Source organism: Geotrypetes seraphini, chromosome 2 (assembly GCF_902459505.1).
Source record: "Geotrypetes seraphini chromosome 2, aGeoSer1.1, whole genome shotgun sequence".
In the NCBI taxonomy this organism is placed as follows: Eukaryota; Metazoa; Chordata; class Amphibia; order Gymnophiona; family Dermophiidae; genus Geotrypetes; species Geotrypetes seraphini.
Genome location: NC_047085.1, coordinates 99,595,986 through 99,615,674, shown reverse-complemented (window position 1 = coordinate 99,615,674; position 19,689 = coordinate 99,595,986). Strand labels below are relative to the sequence as shown.

Sequence of the window (19,689 nt, the reverse complement as noted above, 5' to 3'; positions counted from 1 at the left end):
CTAGGATTCTGATTGTGACAAAAATGTACTAATGGATCATTCTTCAAACAGCTCCAATATTCATTCATACAGACCATAAACTTCCTAGTAGTCTGACATATGCAGAAAGTGTCAGACCTGTGATAATACTTTGGAGACTTCAGTTGTTGTCATTCTGAAAAACCAAAAAGAATATCAATTGAACTATTTTACTACCTGTAATTCTGAATATGTTGTGTATATGATTCAGTATCCATGTGGGAAGATTTATATAGGCCAGACTGCTAGAAATTTAAGGGCAATATGAATGAACATTGGAGCATCAGCATCTTTCTTCTACTGGTTATGCCTCTCTATGCAGCCTAACATTCTTCGGGCATCAGCCACTACCTTATTACATTGTTTTGCTGCCTTAAGATTCTCAGACACTAACATCCAAAGGTCTCTCTCCTAATCCATGCATGTCATTCTCTCACCCCCTAACACATACTGCTGTTTTGGATTTCTACACTCTGAATGCATCACTTTGAACTTAGTCATATTAATTTTTAACTGCCAAACATTCAACCATTCTTCTAATTTATATAGATCTCTTCTCATGTTGCCTACTTCCTCCAGGGAGTCCACTCTGTTGCAAATCTTGGTGTCATGGGCAAAAAAAAAAAAAAAAACAACAAACAACAACCCAAACTTCCTTCTAACACTTTAGCAATTTCACTCACAGATATGTTGAATAGAAACAGGCTCCAGTACCGATCCCTAAGGTACTCTACTACATACCTTTCTGTCCAATTGTAAACTGCATTTACTACCACCCTCTGCTGTCTGTCAGTAGGGGGGGTTAAAACCTAACGGGGAGGTAAAAATTTGTATTTTCACTGCATATGACGCACTGACATTTCCACCCACTTTTGGGTGGAAAAAAGTGCGTCTTATGGAGCAAAATATATGGTATCTCAGTGAGTAGAAACAAAAGGGTGGTGAAGAGCAATGTGGAAAGAGGCAGTAGAGACAGAATCCAGAAGCCTTGTCACACTTTTCTTGGGAATAGAGAGCAGCCGGTAAAGGGAAACAATACAAATCTGATTTGAAGCACAATGTGGTGTACCCTGATGCAGAGTTTCACGAGGAGGCTATGGAGCTCATAATCAAAAAAAAAAAAAAAAACGTCTAAAAAGTGGCCTAAATGGGTACTTAGACGATCAAAAAGCCTGATCATCCAAGTACCCATAACCAAAGCTGGTTTTAGACGTATCTAAAACCAACTTAGGCCTTTCCCCTGCCTCTAAACACATAGAACGAAAAGAGGTGTTTTTAGAAGAGGGGAAAGGGCGGAAGGTGGGCCAACCTACACTTAGACATACAGCAGGTACCACCACCATCAACGATCACTGCAGGAGAGATGGCGCATTTCCCCTGCTGCAATAGCGATACCACCAAGTGCCGCCAAATGCCCCTCCCCTGATTGGATCGGGCAGGAGGGAGCCCAAGCCCTCCTGCCCCGGTGACTAGCCACCCACTGACTTGATCCGGGAAGGAGTGAGCCCAAGCCCTCCTGCCTCAGTGACCCCCCCCCCCTCCGACTCAATCTGGGCAGGAGGGAGCCCAAGCCCTCCTGCCCTGGCGACTACCCACTCAATCCGGGCAGAAGGGCTTGGGCTCCCTCCTGCCCAGCGACTCCCCCCTCTGTCTTGATCTGGGCAGGAGGGAGCCCAGGCCCTCCTGCCCTCGGCACACCCCCCTCCTATGATGGCCCCCACGAACCCACGATTGGCCCCCCACCCGCCAACCCTCCAACCCCCCCGCTGACCCCTCGACACCCCCCGTACCTGAAAAACAGTTGGACGGAATTGGCCCAGTAGCCTTAAGCCCCTCCTGTGGGCGGGGCCTTAAGCACATGGGCTGGGTTGGGGGGCAATCGTGGGAGGGGGTGCATCAAGGGCAGGAGGGCCTGGGATCCCTCCTGCCCATATCTTAGAAGGGGTGGGGGATAAGGGGTTTCGCTGGGGAAGGAGGGCTTGGACTCCCTCCTGCCCAGATCGAGTCGGGGGGTGGGGTCGCAGGGGCAGGAGGGCTTGGGCTCCCTCCTGCCCAGATCGAGTTGGGAGGGGGGTCGCTGGGGCAGGAGGGCTTGAGCTCCTTTTTGCCCGAATCGAGTTGGGAGGGGGTTCGCTGGGGCAGGAGGGCTTGGGCTCCCTCCTGCCAGATCGAGTCGGGCGGGTGGGTAGTCGCCGGGGCAGGAGGGCTTGGGCTCCCTCTTGCCCGATCCGATCAGGGGGAAGGATGGATTGCGGCAGGAGAGATGGCTCATCTCTCCTGCCGCGATCGTTGCTGGGGAAAGGTGGATTCTGTAACCAGTGTACTTTTTGACAGACACCGGTTACAGAATCCAGCTTTTAGGCGACAGACTGGCTCCTCCTTTGCCTAAAAGCTCTTGTTGGGCGTTTGGGACTTAGGCTTTTTTTTTGTTGATTATATGTTATTAGTGTAGACGCAGTGGTGGTCTGGGCATTTAAACAGCTGAACGTAGAGGCAGGCCATTATTTTAAAAAACTTCCTTTTGGACTTTTTTTTTGAGAATGGATATTTTCCCTGCTTCTACTTTCAACATTTAGAGCCTTAGGCCCAAAGGGGACTTAGATGTTTTTTTTTTATTATGCCTCTCCACATGTGTTTGTTCTGAAGGAGCTGTAGCAATGAATGGAGAAGAGACTATGGATATTAGTGAAATATGCTGGTGGTTAAAAGGGTTTAAAAAAACGAGAGTCATAGCCCTGAAAAGTTACTGCCTGAAGAATGTGCTTGTAGTGCTAAAGCTGTGTTTTCTAGAGACACACAAGGTAAAGAGGTTGAAATACTGAGAGTCTACCGCTCTGAAGAATAACCCAGCAAAATTAAAGCTGTGTTTCTGATTGATAGGAGAAAATACTTACTGAATGATAAAACACCAGATAAAGACTTGTTCCTAAAGGTAATGTAGTAATGCATAATTTTGAAGCTATGAAAGCCTGAATGGGATTGGGTGGGATTATTACAACTAATCATTTCAGGTATTTTGATCCCAAATCACTGAGCACTGGCTCTGTGCAGGCTCAGTGGTGTTCAGGTGTTTCTACAATGAACTGTAGGAATTAAACAATGGCAAAGGTTTAAAGAAGGTGTTTTCTTGCCATAACATAAAGGGGATTCTGGTCTGGAATAGCAGAAATAAGCCAGGACTAAAGCATGAACTGTAGGGATTCCAGGATGGCAGGAGTGTAAAGAAAGGATTTATTTGCCATTGCTGAAGAGGATTTTGGTCTGGACTAGTGGAAATAAGCCAAGACCAAATCACGGATAAATGTGTGAAGTAATTTGGCAGCATAAAGGAAAATAAGTTTTGTTATTGTGTTTTTGTAAGTGTTTGATTGATCAAGTTCAAGTTTTAAATTTCAAGTTTATTGGATACTTGATATACCGTCTATGGTTTACAATAAAATTACTAATAAATATATTAAATCAAAACTCTATTAAAATTATAGGGAGATCTCAGATAAACTATGGCAGTTAAGACAGTGGGACTCAGCTACAGGGGAAGGTCCCATATTTTTGTGTTGCTGAACTTGAACTGTTTTGAGAACACATCTTTGACAAGAATAAAAATTTTTGTTCCAGACAAAGAGTTTATGACTTTGGAGCTCATACTTTCACGGTACTCAATTCTCTACCACCTCCAAATATCCGCTTGGTCAGTTGTATGTGCTAGGAATATAGGCCTGACCCTCTCAACAAAGTCCATGCCCAACCACAATGTACATCCACTATAATAAAACCCTTAGCACGCATGCACACTTCAAACTTCGTGCTCCATGCCTCTGTGGTAGCGTGCTGCACATGCGCAGTGCCTGCCTCAGCTGATTTCCTGCCCCGATCTCGGATGCCGGCTGACTTCCTGCCTTCTAACTACGCTGCCGCTGTCGGGACGCCTCTTCTTCTCACCCTCAGACCAGCAGCGGCAGCAGCCGTGGTTTCAAGCAGTCGCGGGGCATTTGCTAGGCTGGCCCACTTCGATAATGCGAGGCGGGCCGGTCTATCAAAAGCCCCGAGGCTGCCCGGGCTAGCGGATGCTGGACTGGGAGAGCAAGGAAGGTAGAAAGAGGTACTACTGGACAGGGGGGAGGGAAAAGGAAAGGAAAAGGGCTACTGTTGGCAGGGGGAGCAGGGAAGGGGTGCTGCTGGACAGGGGGAAGTTAAAAGGAAGGGAAAGGGCTACTGTTGGACACGGGGGAGCAGGGAACGGGTACTACTGGACAGGGGGGAGGTAAAAGGAAGAGAGAAGGGCTACTACTGGACAGGGGGAGCAGGAAGCAAAGAAAGAAAGAAAGGCCTCAGCGCCCCATTGTGCTAAAAGTTTACACATCTATTCTAGCACCCGTTAATGTAATGGGCTTAAACACTAGTATTTACATAATAGCATTTAAGCAGATTGTTGACATTTATGTGTGTATGTACTCTGAGACCGTAAACTGGTCTCCCAGAAAAGAAAGGGATGGAAGGAGACAGCAGGCATGATAAGCTAAGAGGATTCCCTTGAACAGAAAATTCTCTCAGAGTAAATTAAATCCCTGAAGCAAGTCCCTAGGGAAAACAGACTTCTCTGTGTGGGCATGGGAAGATTAGGTACTTACCTTGATAATCTTCTTTCTAGTAAATAGGCACATCATTCTTGAACATGTAGGTTGTGTACCTCTGATCGCGAGATCTGGTGTAGAGAGCCTCATTTACATTTTTCTGCTCCACCTCCCATCACTCTAGGCTCTCAGTTCGTATCAAAGTAGATAGTCATCCCTAGAAAAGAAAACATAACAGGGTGGGGTAAGGGGATTCAAGTCTGTTCTGCTCATATTACAACATTTAACCCAACGCTTTTCTACTGGATTGGACGAACAAGTTCCTGTATGCTTGTTCTCAGGATGCTTGTCAAGCTCAAGCAGGAGTCTGCCATCATGATTCTGATAACTCCTCGGTGGCCTAGACATCCCTGGTTTTCCCTTCTACTTCAACTCAGTATCAAGGAACCAATACCTCTACAAATAGTTCCATCTTTACTCACGCAGAGTCAAGGCTCTTTTCTACATCCCAACCTTCAGTCTATACACATGACAGCTTTGTTCCTCTCAGGCTGAGTTCTGCTGATTTTCATCTCTCTCAGCCTGTTCAACTTATCTTAGAAGCTTCCAGAAAGCTGTCCACTTGACAATGTTACCATCAAAAGTAGACTCGGTTTTCTTCATGGTGTCTTCTTCATCAAGAGCAACCGACATCCATCTCGGTTTCTTGAATCTTGGATTATCTTCTTCATTTGTCTGACACTGGACTCAAATCTACATCTATTAGCAGTCATCTCAGCACTATCACAGCCTTTCATCAGTCAGTGGATGGTAAACCTCTCACGGCCCATCCTCTCATTTCCAGATTCATGAAATGACTTTTCCATGTCAAACCACCTCCAGAGGTATGGGATCTCAATGTGGTTCTTGCTCAGTTAATGAATCCTCCATTTGAACCAATGTCTACGGCTCATCTCAAATACCTTACTTGGAAAGTTGTCTTCCTCATTTCTCTCACTTCTGCCAGAAGAGTGAGCGAAATTCAAACCTTGGTGATGGACCCACCATTCACAATGTTCCACTATGATAAAGTGGTACTTCATACTCATCCAAAGTTTTTACCAAAGGTGGTTACTGAATTTCATCTCAGTCAGTTGATTGTGCTTCCAGTATTTTTTCCAAAGCCTCATTCTCATCCAGGAGAATCATCTCTTCATACCTTAGACTGCAAAAGAACATTATCTTATTATTTGCAAAGGACTACATCACACAGATCGTTTCCTCAACTTTTTGTCTCCTTTGATCCTAACAAGATAGGGAATCCTGTTTCCAAAAGAACAATATCCAATTGGCTAGCTGCATGCATCTCGTTGTTACGCCCAGGCCATAAAGTTACAGCTATGGCAGCTTTGGTAGCTTTCCTGCGTTCCACTCCGATAGAAGAAATCTGCAAAGCTGCTACTTGGTCCTCGGTTCATACATTCACCTCACATTACTGTCTGGAATCTTTTTCCAGACAGGATATGCACTTCGACCAGGCAGTATTACAAAATTTATTTTCTTAAAAGAAAAACACTCCCACCATCCCATTCTGGTTAGCTTAGAGATCACCCACATGCGAGAATATGCTGCCTGCTTGTCCTGGGATAAAGCACAGTTACTTACTGTAACAGGTGTTATACAGGGACAGCAGGCAGATATTCTCACAACCCACCCACCTCCCCTGGTTAGCTTCTTAGCTGGCTATCTGAACTGAGGAGCTGCGCGCCTACATCAGGCGGAAAGGCAATCGCACTTGTGCAGTGCGGTCGTCGCAAACTTTCTAAAGTTCTTAAATTGCCATTGCACTTGGGACCATCCGTGCCGGGGCTCTGTGGATGACATCATCCACATGTGAGAATATCTGCCTGCTGTCCCTGGATAACACCTGTTACGGTAAGTAACTGTGCTTTTGACGCAGTTGGAGTTTCAGTGCATAGACCACCCACCCTACTCACTAGATCTTGCTCCAACTGATTATTTATTTTCTGTTTCCAAACCTTAAAAAGGGTTTGAAAGGGCAACAATTTTCGAATGATTCAGAGGTGACTGCAGCAGTGGTGCAGTATTTCAACGACCAGACATCAGAGTATTTTTTGGAAGGATTACAAAAACTTCAGACATGATGTGCCAAGTGTGTTGAACTTAAGGGTGAATATGTGGAATAAGTTGCAAGTTTCTTGGTTGGCCTGAGAACTTTTCAGCATCCCCCTCATAGGTACAAGGACACATGGGGCAATGCTGGATACAAGGAGAGAGACAGCTCTTCTGCGGTTTAGTAAAACCCAGCGTAAGAAAGAAACAATGTGAAATCAAATTCTTTCCACAGCATAACTGTGCAAATTTAAGACGTCCATGTAAAAACTTAAATTGTAGAATTCCAAGCCAAATATGTTTTAAAATATAAAATTTATTCTGTATTTTATTTGATTGATTTTTATGTTTGTTATATCATTTATTTTATTTCTGTTTTGTCTTGGTTGTTTCAGTTTATGTTTTATTTGTTACAGAAGTCATTCTGTAATAAATAAAAATAAAGCACTCTTTTTACAAAGTCGCGGTTGAGGTTTCTAAAGTGAGCCGGTGAGGTAAATACTCCGCTGTTCATAGGGAGCATTTATCTCACTGACCCACGGTAGTAACCTCTACCGTAGCTTTGTAAAAGCCAGCGAAAATACTGTAAAAAGTTTAAATGATCTAAAATGTATATGACTCTCAATTCATGAAACATAAAATCTAAGTTAAACGCATTATTGTCATGTGTAACACCTTTCAGTTAACAAAAATATACCCTAGAGTGCTGAAAAAAATCAGAGCAATTACCTGCAGAAGGCTCTGTAACTGCTTGACTGGTGATGCCAGATGGTGGTTCTTGAAGCTGGTACGTTGCAGTTGTGGAAGGCGTTGCTGGACTGGTGTTACTACTTGTCATGTAATGTGAGGGGTATGGTGAGCTGTTATAATACTGTGCATATTGACCTTGGCCAAAGTTGGGATATGATGGATAGTCCTATCATATGAAGAGCAACAAAAAAAATTTAAGTAAAATACATTCCTACACTGCATTATACAGTATATTCCAAGGTATAAGTGAAAACACATGTATGCCATTCATCTTTTTTTTCCTCTAGACTTTACAGAGGTCTGCACACATAAAACATTAACATATTTATTTATACACGCAAAATTAGATTTATAGTGATGCAAATGTTTGTTTCTTACATAAATAGGCACAGCATTAGATATAAATGGCTGTACAAATACATTTGCAAATTTGAGAAACTAGGTATGCTCCTCATTTTCTTATAAAATAAACAAGGCAAAAGTAATACATGTTTAACATTAAAAAACATGAATCAGTATTTGAAAGTGACATGGATGGTTTTTTAAAAATTTACTACAGTGTCCACATATACACGGTTCACGAAAAGAGACAAATAAACAGAGCTTTTTCAGTACATATGCACAGTGACATAGTAAGGAGGTGCAGGGGGTGTGTGTGTGTGCAGTCTTCCTAAAGATATGACACCCCTCCTCCTCTTTGCTCCCCCACTCCTCTCCTTGCTGTGCACACCCCTTGCTTTCCCCATGCCGTTTTTTACGTCCCCGGCGTGAGGTTGCTGCCCGTGTCGGCGTCAGTGTGCTCTCTGATGTCACTTCCAGGACCCGCACTTAGGCAGTGACTTCAAAGGGTGAGCGGACACAGAAGTGAGCATGCTGCTCACACCGGAGAAGTTAAAAAGGTACGGGGAAAGGGAAGGGGGATGCGCTTGCGGCAGGGGGATGGGATAGAGGGTGGGGGAGGGGCGCCCCACCCCAGGCGCCTCTCATCCTTACTATGCCGCTGCACTGACATATATTTTATATTATTTTAACAGCTTTACCTGCTGTGAACTATTAAATCCAGTAGAATTTGTGAGTGAGTTACTCCCTGTATATAATCCTGATGTTGTTGTAAAGGTGCTTCCTGAAATAAAATGAAAATATTCAGAATTAAAAGAAACATACTTCTGAAAAAAACCCTGCCCTTTGAGTTCCTTTTACTAAACTGTGTTAGGCATTAACTAAGATGCATAAGTTGATAGGTGATCCTTCCGCATCTCACCCATGCTCCTCCTATGTGTACATACCCCTTTCAATGGTACACTATTCCACTTACACACAAGCTTACAGAACAAAGCATTGGGCAAACAAGTAAGTGACACCTATTCTGCATCAAATGCACCTAAATACCTTACATAGCATTGCCATTTATATAATTACCTCAGCAGGTTACCAAATATGGCAGAAAAAAAAGAAACCTCTTTTTTAAAATTCAAGCTATAAATTATGCATTCATCTCTTCTCCCTTTTTGATGCAAACAATGATGGCACAAGTAGAATTTCTGAAAACACTGCCTTGAGGTTGCTGCCTTTAACCAGGTATAAATTTACTTGGATATTGATAAAGCAATTTCATGAAAACTTATTTCTGTATACAAACCACAAATTTTCCAGTGCAAACACCTTTCAAAATGGCTCTTTTATCTAGTCGACCTAGGTCTCCCATTAAAAGCACTTCTCCATTCCATGCTATCTTTTGGGTGGCTTCTATCATGACTGTATCACTGTTTTCGTCTTGTGCTAGTGGTCTATAGATGTTAAAATCTTGGGACAAATTCTATAAAGGACACCTAAAAGTTAGGCATCATTTATACATCCAGCAGCCCAACACTCAGCGCAATTCTATTATGCATAAATGCACAATAGAGAATCGCGTTGAGTGACGCCTAGCAAATTTAAGCGCGTCTAAAAAGTTAGGTGTCCTTTAGAGAATCAAGTGTTATGTGCATGCTTTGTGAATCACCTTTTAGGCATCGCATAGATGTTCTAATGATGTCTATAACATCATATTTTAGCATTATGATGTCATTAGAACGATGATTTTATGCTGTTTTTCACATTAAAATTGTATGTAGTAAAATGGCATTCATATTGCATACTAAACCTCATTCCCAAAATTTAAGAAAATAAGAAGAGAAACTCTACTCACAGTGGCTGTGACTTAGAGAAAGTGGACATGTTTGATGCATAATCTTGACATTATTGTGCCATCATCATTATGCACCTAGATGGCAGATTGTCACAAAAAAATAGGGGTACCTGACCATACTAGGGATTTGAACCCACCACTTTAGAAAAATGGAAGATGTGCCTTTAACCACCTAGCCACAGGGGCTTCCTTTTAGGCAGGGGTTCCTGCCATGTGAGATGATACCTTAGCAGATCATAGCTATCTCAGGGTAAAAATAAGTTTCCCTCTGGACCCTGAAAACGAGAGTGCAAATGTAAATGGCAAAGTCCTCTTGATACCTGTCCACAACCCATGCTCTCTTATGAGACCAAAAGAAAGCTGTTGAGTTACCGGGGGAGGGGGGGTTGTGGATTTGAACCCACAAACTCCCCCCCCTCTTTTGGAAGATGGAAAAAGCCACAGGAGCTTCCTTTCAGGCAGGGATTCCTATCTTTTTTAGTGGTATTCTGCCATCTAGGTGCATATGGATGATGTCACAATGATGTCAAGATTGTGCAGACATATCCACTTGCTCTGAACCACAGCCATTGTGAGTAAGGTTTCTCTTCTTATTTTCTTAACCTTTTGGAAATGAGGTTTAGTATGCAATATATTTTTTCATGTGCTTTACTTGAGTAATGCATTATTAAATATCTTTTTACCTTAATATTAAACAGGCATACATCCCAAAAATCAAAACCCATACCAATATATCTGGACGCATCCAGCATGCCTAAACCACGCCTAACTCATGCCTAGCTAGCACCCAAAAGTAGACCTGGGTTTGCAACTCCTATATTTTAGGCAAGAATATAGACATCTTAGAATGCTTAAGACTGCTGAGCACCAAACAATCCTGTAAATGGACGTCCATATTAAAACCACATCCACACCTATCCTGTTAGGCGCAGGTTTTTATGATGTGTCTATGTATGACATTCTGGATGCCTGTTCTGTGAATCGCACACAGCCTTTGGACATCTAACTTTCAATTATTGCTTGTTAAAGTCATTAATTGTGCTTATTATTCAATCTATTTGGATGCCTACATTGCAGGATGCCCACTTTGTGGATGCCTGACTTTAGGTGTCCTTTATAGAATTTGCCCCTTGAGGTTTCTGTGAAGTAACTCTGAATATTTCAACTAATTTTTGTACAACTCTTCGGGTTAGTGGCTAGATTGAGGAATGTGCAAGATACTTTAGTTTACATATCCATCAAACATTCTGATGAAAAGCCCCTCCTTTGGAGATACCAAAGAATTCATGAGGACAAGACAACTTGTGGTGGTAGAGAACTTGATAGTGAGGCATGCAGATAAAATACAACTCAAAACCAAAACCAGTATCAAGAATAACTTTAAGAAAATTTTTAAATATTTATAAACATCTTAGTTCACTTCAATTTTAGTTAAAAAAGGAAAGTCATACACTAGCCTGGGTTATAGCAATACCACTGGCATTTTAGTTAAGACAGAATAAAGTATAATCATAACCCCACAAATAAAAACTGCCACTGAAAAAAATGTTAAAAAGCATTAAAACTCAGAAGTCCGAAGTCTAATATCTAATTTTCCAAGGCCTCCAAAGATTGATACATGAATCTTAAAAGCAATGTCATTCCCTGACTCCAAGGCAGAACAATTCAATAGTCTTAGCCCAAGAAGTACAATGATGTATCTCTTTCTTTCTGTAAGATTGATTTTTCCATCTTGAGTTGCTACCAATTCTGCTTCTGTAACAGAATGGATTGGGAAACTGCTGTGAACTCCCTAAAGCACCCATGACCAGATGCAATCAATTACTAATAAAAACTTTGTTACTAACACTCAAACTATGGCAGATTGATTATTCTAAAGCACTTGAATGCATAGTCATTCAACGGTTTCATTCATCAGGCTCTTACGTGCATTGATGGGTGATTGTAGATAAATGGGTGAGAGAAACCCTAAACCATAATGGTCAATTACATAGTAAAAACCAATCCTAGTTGTACTATTTAGGGGAAAAAAGGCCATTCAGAAAGATGTGAGCCTCACGGATCAAGTATCAGGAATCACCACGATTGTCTTTTATATGAGTCACATGATCAAATGTCACCAATCACTGGAAGACTGTTTATAAAACTGTAACTAAAAGTCCATCACAATCCTACACCTCATGGGTCTGATATAATAAGCTGCACTATCCTTAAATTGACCGGTTTACTCCTGATTTTCTGGAAAATCAGAACTGAAAACATCATGCTGAAGTGCAGCATAGAATTAATCCTTAACTTCATGCTGTAAAATACTACACTGAATATTTTTATTCCCGATGTAGCACTGAATCTTTATTTCAGGTCAAGGCTAGAGAAAAAATGTGGCATTGGAGCAAAGGGCTTTCTGAGGTAAAACACAGCACCTAATGTACAGTTAAGGATCAAGCACCATCATTTTGGAAGATGGCAGTGAAAAAGAGGGGACTACTGGATGGAGACAAAGACTGTGTCTGAGTTCAAGAAAGCGTGGGACAGGCATGGGTCAGGCATGTGGGACAGGCATATGAGATCTCTTAGGAAGAGGAGAAGATAGTGGATTCTGTGGCTGGGCAGACTGGATGAGCCAATTGGCCTTCATCTGCCTTCAAGTCAGTGGCATAGTGAGGGTGGGTGGTGCCCGGGGCCTGTAGCGCTCCCCTCTATGCCGCCCCTGCTCCTTTTGCACGACCCCTTGCACCCTTCTTTGCCCCTGCTCCTTCCATGCCCCTACGCCACACTCACGCTGTCCCTTCCCATCCCTGTACCTCTAAATCTTCACCAGCAGGAGCAGTTTCTCCACCTGCTGCTCACGCTGGCTTTCCCTCTGATGTTACTTCCTAGACCCACGACCCGGAAGTGATTTCAGAGGGAGCCATGCCTGCATGAGCAATAGGCTAGAGTAGTTGCTTACACTGGTGAAGATTTTAAAGAGGTGTGAGGGTGGAGAAGGGAGGGCGCGAGTGTGGCATAGGGGTGGAGAGGTGCCAGTGTTCCCTCTGAGACAGTGCCCGTCGTGTTTCCCCCCCACCTATGCCACTGATTCATGTTTCTTTATTTCGCTAGGACCATAAAATATTATTGGTGTACTTTGGTGAGGGGGTGGGGAGTAGCAGCGTCAGAGTCTTCTTGTGTTACGTGTCTAGGAAAAAGTAGAGCCTTGGTACAAGGTGAATGAGCCAGGAATGCCCTAGACCAAATAGCTCTGGGTGGAATCTTTTTTTTCCTCTCTTGTTTGGCATTCTGACTTTTCGTGATATGTTCCAATGCATGGCTAGGGATCAGGTGCCATCTACTATAATAAAATGCTAAGCGAGCATGTGCACTCTTACCGGCGTGTTCCCTGATCTCTGATCTGTAGTTCTGTGGTCGGCAGAGTGCGCATGCGCGAGTCTCCAGGACTGTCTTCTGCACCTATGCTGTGCCAATTGCGGGGTTTAAAAGCCGCGGTGTCGCCTCCTCTCACGAGCCGCACCAGCGTCGGAAAAGATCATGAGACGAGCTGCCGCGGTACCTGTAAACTTTTTTTTAAAACTTCGGAACGCGGTAAGGGAAGGGGGGGGCTGATAAAGAAAAGGACTCCAGCCACGAACCACACCTTTAAACTTAAAAAAAAAAATTTGGCATGAGCAGACAAGAAGGGAAGGGGGGGTCGACAAAAAAGAGGACTCCAGCTGCGAGCCTCAAGGAAGAAGCTGGGCCTGCCTGCCTGCGGGGAACGCTATAAGGGAAGGGGGGGCATAGAGCAGGCTAGACCACGGGAAGGGAAGGCAGAGGAGCCGAACGGAGCAGCCAGATCGCAGCAGGCCAGAACAAGGGGGAGGGGCCGAACGGAGCAGGCCAGATCGCGGTAAGAGAAGGGAAGGGGGTGGGGGTGGGGGAAATGCTGCTACTGCTGCACAGGGATCTGGAGCGGAAGGCAAATACCGTTGCTGCTGCACAGGGAAGTGGGGGGGGGGAAGGAAATGCTGTTGCTGATACACAGGGAAGTTGGGTGGAAATGCTGCTGCACAGGGAAATGGAGGGAAAGAATGACAGACAGATAGCAGGAGGGAGGGAGACAGACAGAAAGGAAGAAAGATGCAGGGAGAGGGACAGAAAGACAGGAAGAGAAAGGGGGCCAAGGAGAGAGAGAGAGAGACAGCGGGAGAGAGAGAAAGAAAGAAAGACAGACAGACAGACATATATTCTAGCACCCATTAATGTAACGGGCTAAAAAACTAGCCATATTATAAGATGGTTACTCCAGAGATGGTTACTCCTAGCGATCAAAAGAAGGTGGAGAAGGGCTCAAGGGGGGAGAGGATATTCTGGGGCCCACTGAGTTACCAGAAAGGGATGGGAGATACTGGAAATGGTGAAATCTTGTGGGAGAGGTCAAGGGGAGGGATGGCAAGTGAGAAGGATAGTACCATAAGTACAGAGGTAGAAATGCGATTAGAGGAGTAGATGAAAGGTAGCAGGGAATAGGAGGTTGGGGAAGGAGTGAGATGGGAAATGGGAGAACTAGAGCATGAGAGAAGGTGAAAAAGTTGAAACGTAAAAAGAAAGGTCAGAAAGAGGGTGAAATTTGAGTGGATATGGGTAGAAAAGAAAAAAAGGAGGAAAGAACTAAAAGGGAACAATCAGTATATCTGCCCTCTTCTCTCTCCATTCAACCTACTTCCATTACCTGCCCCTTCTCTCTCCCTCTCTCCCTCTACCCCAATTCTATTGAGAATCCGACCTCCTTCTCTTTCTCCCTCCACCCCAATTCCATCGAGTTACCCTGCTCCCTCACCTCCCCACCGCTGCTGCTGCTTTCCCACACACTCCTATCAGCACAAGATAAAACCTCAAGCACCACTTAACCTCTTCCCTTTCTTGGCCCATCTCCATTCCTTCCCCTCACCTTCATGATCACCTTTCAGTTTCAAGATGAATATTTTCTTTTTTAAACGGACCCCGATGCGGCAGTCATTCTCTTAAGTTGCAAGTTCCTGCTTAGCCCAAAGCTTCCCCTCTGATGCGAGCCACCCAGGCAAAAACAGGAAGCTGTGTCAGAGGGGAAGCTTTGGGCCGAGCAGCTGCTTGCAACTTAAGAGAATGGCTGCCATGCCGTGGCCCATCTGAAAAAGAAAACGTTCATTTTGAAACTGAAAGGCGACCGCAAAGGTGAGAGGAAGAGAGGGAGATGGATCAACAACGGGAAGAAATGCCTGGACCGTGGGGCCCCATGGATCTGTGAGGCCCATGGCAGCTGCCCTGTTTCCCTCCCTTAATGTCAGCCCTGGTCATAGCACCCCCTGATGTTTTCAGGCCCGAGGCACATGCTTACTGGGCCTACCCTTTAATCCAGCCCTGTAGATACATCATAAAATTTGTAAAGGTTGGAAATCTCTTGAAACTTATCCTTCATGAATTTAATATAATATCTCATCAATGGGAGATTTCATAGCAACACTAGGAAGTATTTCTTCACTGAAAGAGTGGTTGATCGTTGGAATGATCTTCCACTTCAGGTAATTGAGGCGAGCAACGTGCTCAATTTTAAGAAAAAATGGGATAAGCATGTGGGTTCACTTCGTGGAAGTGCTTAGGGGGAGGGTCCTTAGAGTGGGCAGACTTGTTGGGCCAGTGGCCCTTTTCTGCCGTCATATTCTATGTTTCTATGTTTCTATTTCTTCTCCTCTGACACTGAAAATGATATAATTATGTTTTATTTATATTTTACATTTTATATAGCTCTTAGTTATAGTTTGTACATAAAAATTTAATAAAATGTTTGAACTTAAAAGAAACTCAAGTGGGTGTGAGAGGAACTAGGGTATCCAGTTCCAAAAGGGATAAAGTTTGGACAATCTTAGTTTTAAGCTTACAGCCCCAAACAGTATGGGATTTTTAGTCCCTGATTCTACTGATTGAAATTCACATTGCAAGTCTCAAATCATGATAGGGGTGTCAGCTACGACTGTCCTATAATCTTCCTTTTGTAACTGGGTAACCTGACAGCTCTGCTAACCCTTCTTTGATACCACCAAAATGTCAAGGTGCGTGCTCAGAAGGTTTCTGAAGGTTACTGTAGGTTTTCCTGGTACCAAGACTAAATGCAGCTTTTACTTTCTTAGACATGGTTTCACAGAATTTCTGAACTGAATCATTAATTGGATAATCAGAGGGGCATAATAAAAAATGTGCCTAAGTCTGAGGTTGAACATTTTGTTCAAGACGTCTATAAACACAGCAGGAAAAATGTCCATTTTCAAATTTGCCAAACATCCTAACTTTTATTTTTGAAAATGAGCTAGTTATAAGTTTTGGTCCTTAGGACGTCTACCTTTTTTGCCAATTTTTAAAAATAAAAACATCCACGCGAAAAACGTACCAAAGCAAGTTTTGTAGTCGTACCTACTAACTTCCTTGTCTGATCATAGTAGAAGGAATCCCCCATCAGCTGAGCCTGTTTTGGCATCTTAGCTGATAGGGATTCCCCTTGTCAGGATCAGCTGAGCTGCGGAATCCTACACGACATCCCCGTACTTTCAGAAGAGCAAACTGCAGGAATTAAGCTCACTCCTTCCTGCCTACAGGGCTGCGTGCTGCAAATGAAGGGGATTCCCCCTCCTAATGCATCTTAGGATGCAGTGGAAGGGGCCAAAGGCTCTGATTGGCTCAAAATGGCTTAAGATTCCGGTTGGCCCAAGTGCCTAAGGCCCCTCCAATCAGGCCCTAGGCCCCTCCCAGGTGCATCCCACAATGCACCGGGAAAGGGCATGCCCACCATTCAGAGGAAGGCGGGCCTTCCAGATGAACGGAGTGAGGACCCGGCTGGCCATCACCAAAAGGTTAGAGCGGGATCCCGGGGGGGAGGGGGTTTGGGAGGGCTTGGGGTAGATTTAGGGGGTCCTGATGGGGGTGAGGGGTCCGAGTTGGAGTGGAGGGGGGCTGGGGGGTGGGCTGAGCGGTCCGGCAGGGGTTTGAGGGGGATGGCCGGCAGAAGGGATTGGGCATCGCTTCTGCTGGTGAAGAGTTTAATCATGTATGGGGGGGTTTGGGAGGGCCAGCAGAAGGAATTGGGCATCCCTCCTGCTGGTGAAGAGTTTGATCACGCTGGGGGGGGGGATCCGGCAGGATGGACTGGACATCCCTCCTGCCGGTGAAAAGCGCGATTGTACGGGGGTTCGGTGGGGGGTGTCCGGCAGGAGGGATTGTGCATCCCTCCTGCCGGGGAACATTCGGGGAGGGTTTGGGGATTGTGGCAGGAGAGATTGGGCATCTCTCCTGCCGTGATCATTACAGGTGCGGGGGGACAGGTTGCCTGGGCCACTGAGCTGATCGTGGCAGCCGCGATCAACTCAGCGGCCCGATTTGAAACTTATACCTGTTTTGACTTGGTCTAAGTCAAAACGTATAAGTTCTGTCTGGCAACCTGTCAAACCTTTATGATTATGGCTGCAAGACGACTAAGTCTAGGTCGACCCTCCTCCTTCCCACCTCCCACCCTATCCACTCCTCCAAAAACGCCACTTTTTGCTCTGGGAGTACAGAGGCAGTGAAAAGGCTTAAGCAGTTTTTAGATAGATCTAAAACCAGTTTTGATTATCGGTACTTGCACGACCTGTCTTTTTGAATGTCCAAGTACCAACTTAGGCTGGTTTTTGGACATTTAAAAAAAATTATTATTATTATGAGCCCCTTAATGTCCCAATTTGCCAAAAACTCATACAAATGCAAACCCTGGCCTTGACACGGGCCGTGTTTGCAAATTGCTGCTTCAGGAAGCCAAGCAATATAATCTCACAATAGAATGTTCCTCATATACAGTCTCAAAATGGGACATTCCTGCAAAGAATCAACTGATGAATGACTTGCCAATACTTAAAAAGTAACTCTAAAAACTCATTGTGCTATCTTAAAGAAATTTTTTTTAAAAAGATTTTTAAACTTGGAGCCCCGAACAGTACAACGCTTGACAAATACTTTTAAAAAATGAACAAAAATGCCATGCGAAATGACACCTTCAAAAAGAGGCTACAATGATGCACACGGTGACGTCATAAGAAAAAGAAACACTATTGGAGGAATCCCCACATATTCCAACCCCACTGATACTTCTGAGGAGAAAAGAGATGTGTATCATAAGAGTAAGAAAACTCATTAATGGAAGTGTTGCAAATGGGCACAGGCCCCCCAAATTTTCAGACACCTGCTTCCAATACCACATCAGGTTATCTGATGGGAGAGCAAACAAAACTTCGGTAGTATTGCCTTCATCAGAACATCTTTAATCTTTCTCAAAGATTTCTTATGATAGATTAGTTATCCCTTTTGCATAAAGGGTTATCTTTTGTGCCATCAGTGAAATTTTATCTATTTAATTTCTATGTGGATTTTTTCAAGTTTATATGGAAATGTAAATTAGTGTTTTTTTTGCAGATCAGCATGCTATCAGTGAAGAGCTGGAAGAAGATTTGGGGTTACCTTAATATAGACGATAAAAAAATCAAACAAATGATGATTTTTGCTTATGATCATGAAGGCATCATTATCACAGACAAAGTTCCATGTGGAAGAAGTGTCACAGCTGTGTATTATCGTGATTTTTTTGCAAGAAAAATGTGCAGAAAAATGCACAAAAACCAACCTCAGTTGCTCTTGGCTGGACCACTCATTCTTCACAACAACACTCGTCTGCACATAAGGAATGTCGTCATTGAAAAACTATGCAAACACGGCTGGGAGATGTTACCTCATGCTCCCTACAATCCAGATATGAGTCCACCAGACTTTGATCTTTTCCCAAAGTTGAAACAACCTATGCCTGGACATCATTTTTCATCTCTGGAAGAGCTTTCTTATGCCGTTACCCTAGCCATTCGGCAACTGAACAAAAACGGTGTCTTGGATGGAATAATGAATGGATGTTGGGACTTGGTCATTCCAAAGCAGGGAAACTATATTGAAGGAGTATAACGAAATACTTTAAAAAAAACCAAAAACATGTAAATTAAAAAAAGTGTGCATTATTTATGAAATGACCCTCTTATATTGCTGTTACTATGAATTCATCTACAAAATGGCTTTTCATGTTGTACATGGTTCCAAAACACATACTTCTTTGGCAGTCTTGGACACACATATTTGCCCGGAGCTTCAAATAAGTTAAGTTTTTCAACTTTTGGTATTTGTAAATAATAGCGTATATTGACAATTTGTTGTATGAGACGTTATTTTTCTTTTGTGCCGGCGGATAAAAGCTGAATCCTGCAGTTTTTCACTTGGGACATTGTTCTTTTTTAAATTGTTTGTTAATCATTTTCACTGAGTATGTTTTTACTATGTATAAGAAACACACATGTGTATAATATTGGAAGGGCAAAATGGTGTGAATTGTTAGTGACAATCTAGCCCATTGAGGCTATATTTGTTTCAATATTAGTGCCTGGTGTGCATTGCAATCACTGATACCTCCACCTTTTATATAATTTGCTTTTTCTTCATATTGCAGTTGTAGTTTGGCCGTTTGAATATTGTTTGGAGAACTATCTCCCCATTGATATCCTGCACATATAGGGGAGTTTTGGGATTTTGCGAGTATTTCAGTTTCTCCCCTATTTCCGGTCTTTTTGTGATAGCTTTAAATGGGCCTAAATATCTATCCTTCTCTACCTAGATGATCTATTTAAAGTTATCCTCAGTGCCTGCAATGATTTGATTAGGGCTCTTGATAACAAAGAAGCTAACTGAGGACCAATTCCAAATGTTCCTATATGGCATCTCTGAGTTTTCTCTGATTCTCTACTGAAGGGGAAGTCTATTCTCTTTTCAAACATTCACTTTGGGCTCTGTCTTCTAGTAGTGTAACTATACTGTATATTAGATGTGTCTGTAAGCATGCATGCGTGCTTTGGGGAGGATCTTTTTTTTTCTCTTTAATTATCTTGTGGACACATGAAAATCTCTGTCAATAATGTTTTCAAAAGGTATCCTATTTTGTTATTTAATTAAGGAAATATTATACCAACTGAACAAAAC

General features: G+C 43.3%; 1 protein-coding gene across 6 annotated transcripts in view; it reads right to left on the bottom strand.

The window, feature by feature from the left end:
• The window catches only part of EYA1 (EYA transcriptional coactivator and phosphatase 1), a 329,665-nt gene that overhangs the window by 183,261 nt on the left and 126,715 nt on the right, over positions 1-19,689 (bottom strand). For all 6 annotated transcript variants that reach the window (XM_033934041.1, XM_033934043.1, XM_033934039.1 and 3 more), the window contains 2 exons: positions 8,492-8,574; positions 7,431-7,617 (listed from right to left, as the gene is read on the bottom strand). In XM_033934041.1, the coding sequence (XP_033789932.1) occupies positions 7,431-7,617; positions 8,492-8,574 (270 nt within the window). The remainder of the gene's footprint in view (positions 1-7,430; positions 7,618-8,491; positions 8,575-19,689) is intronic.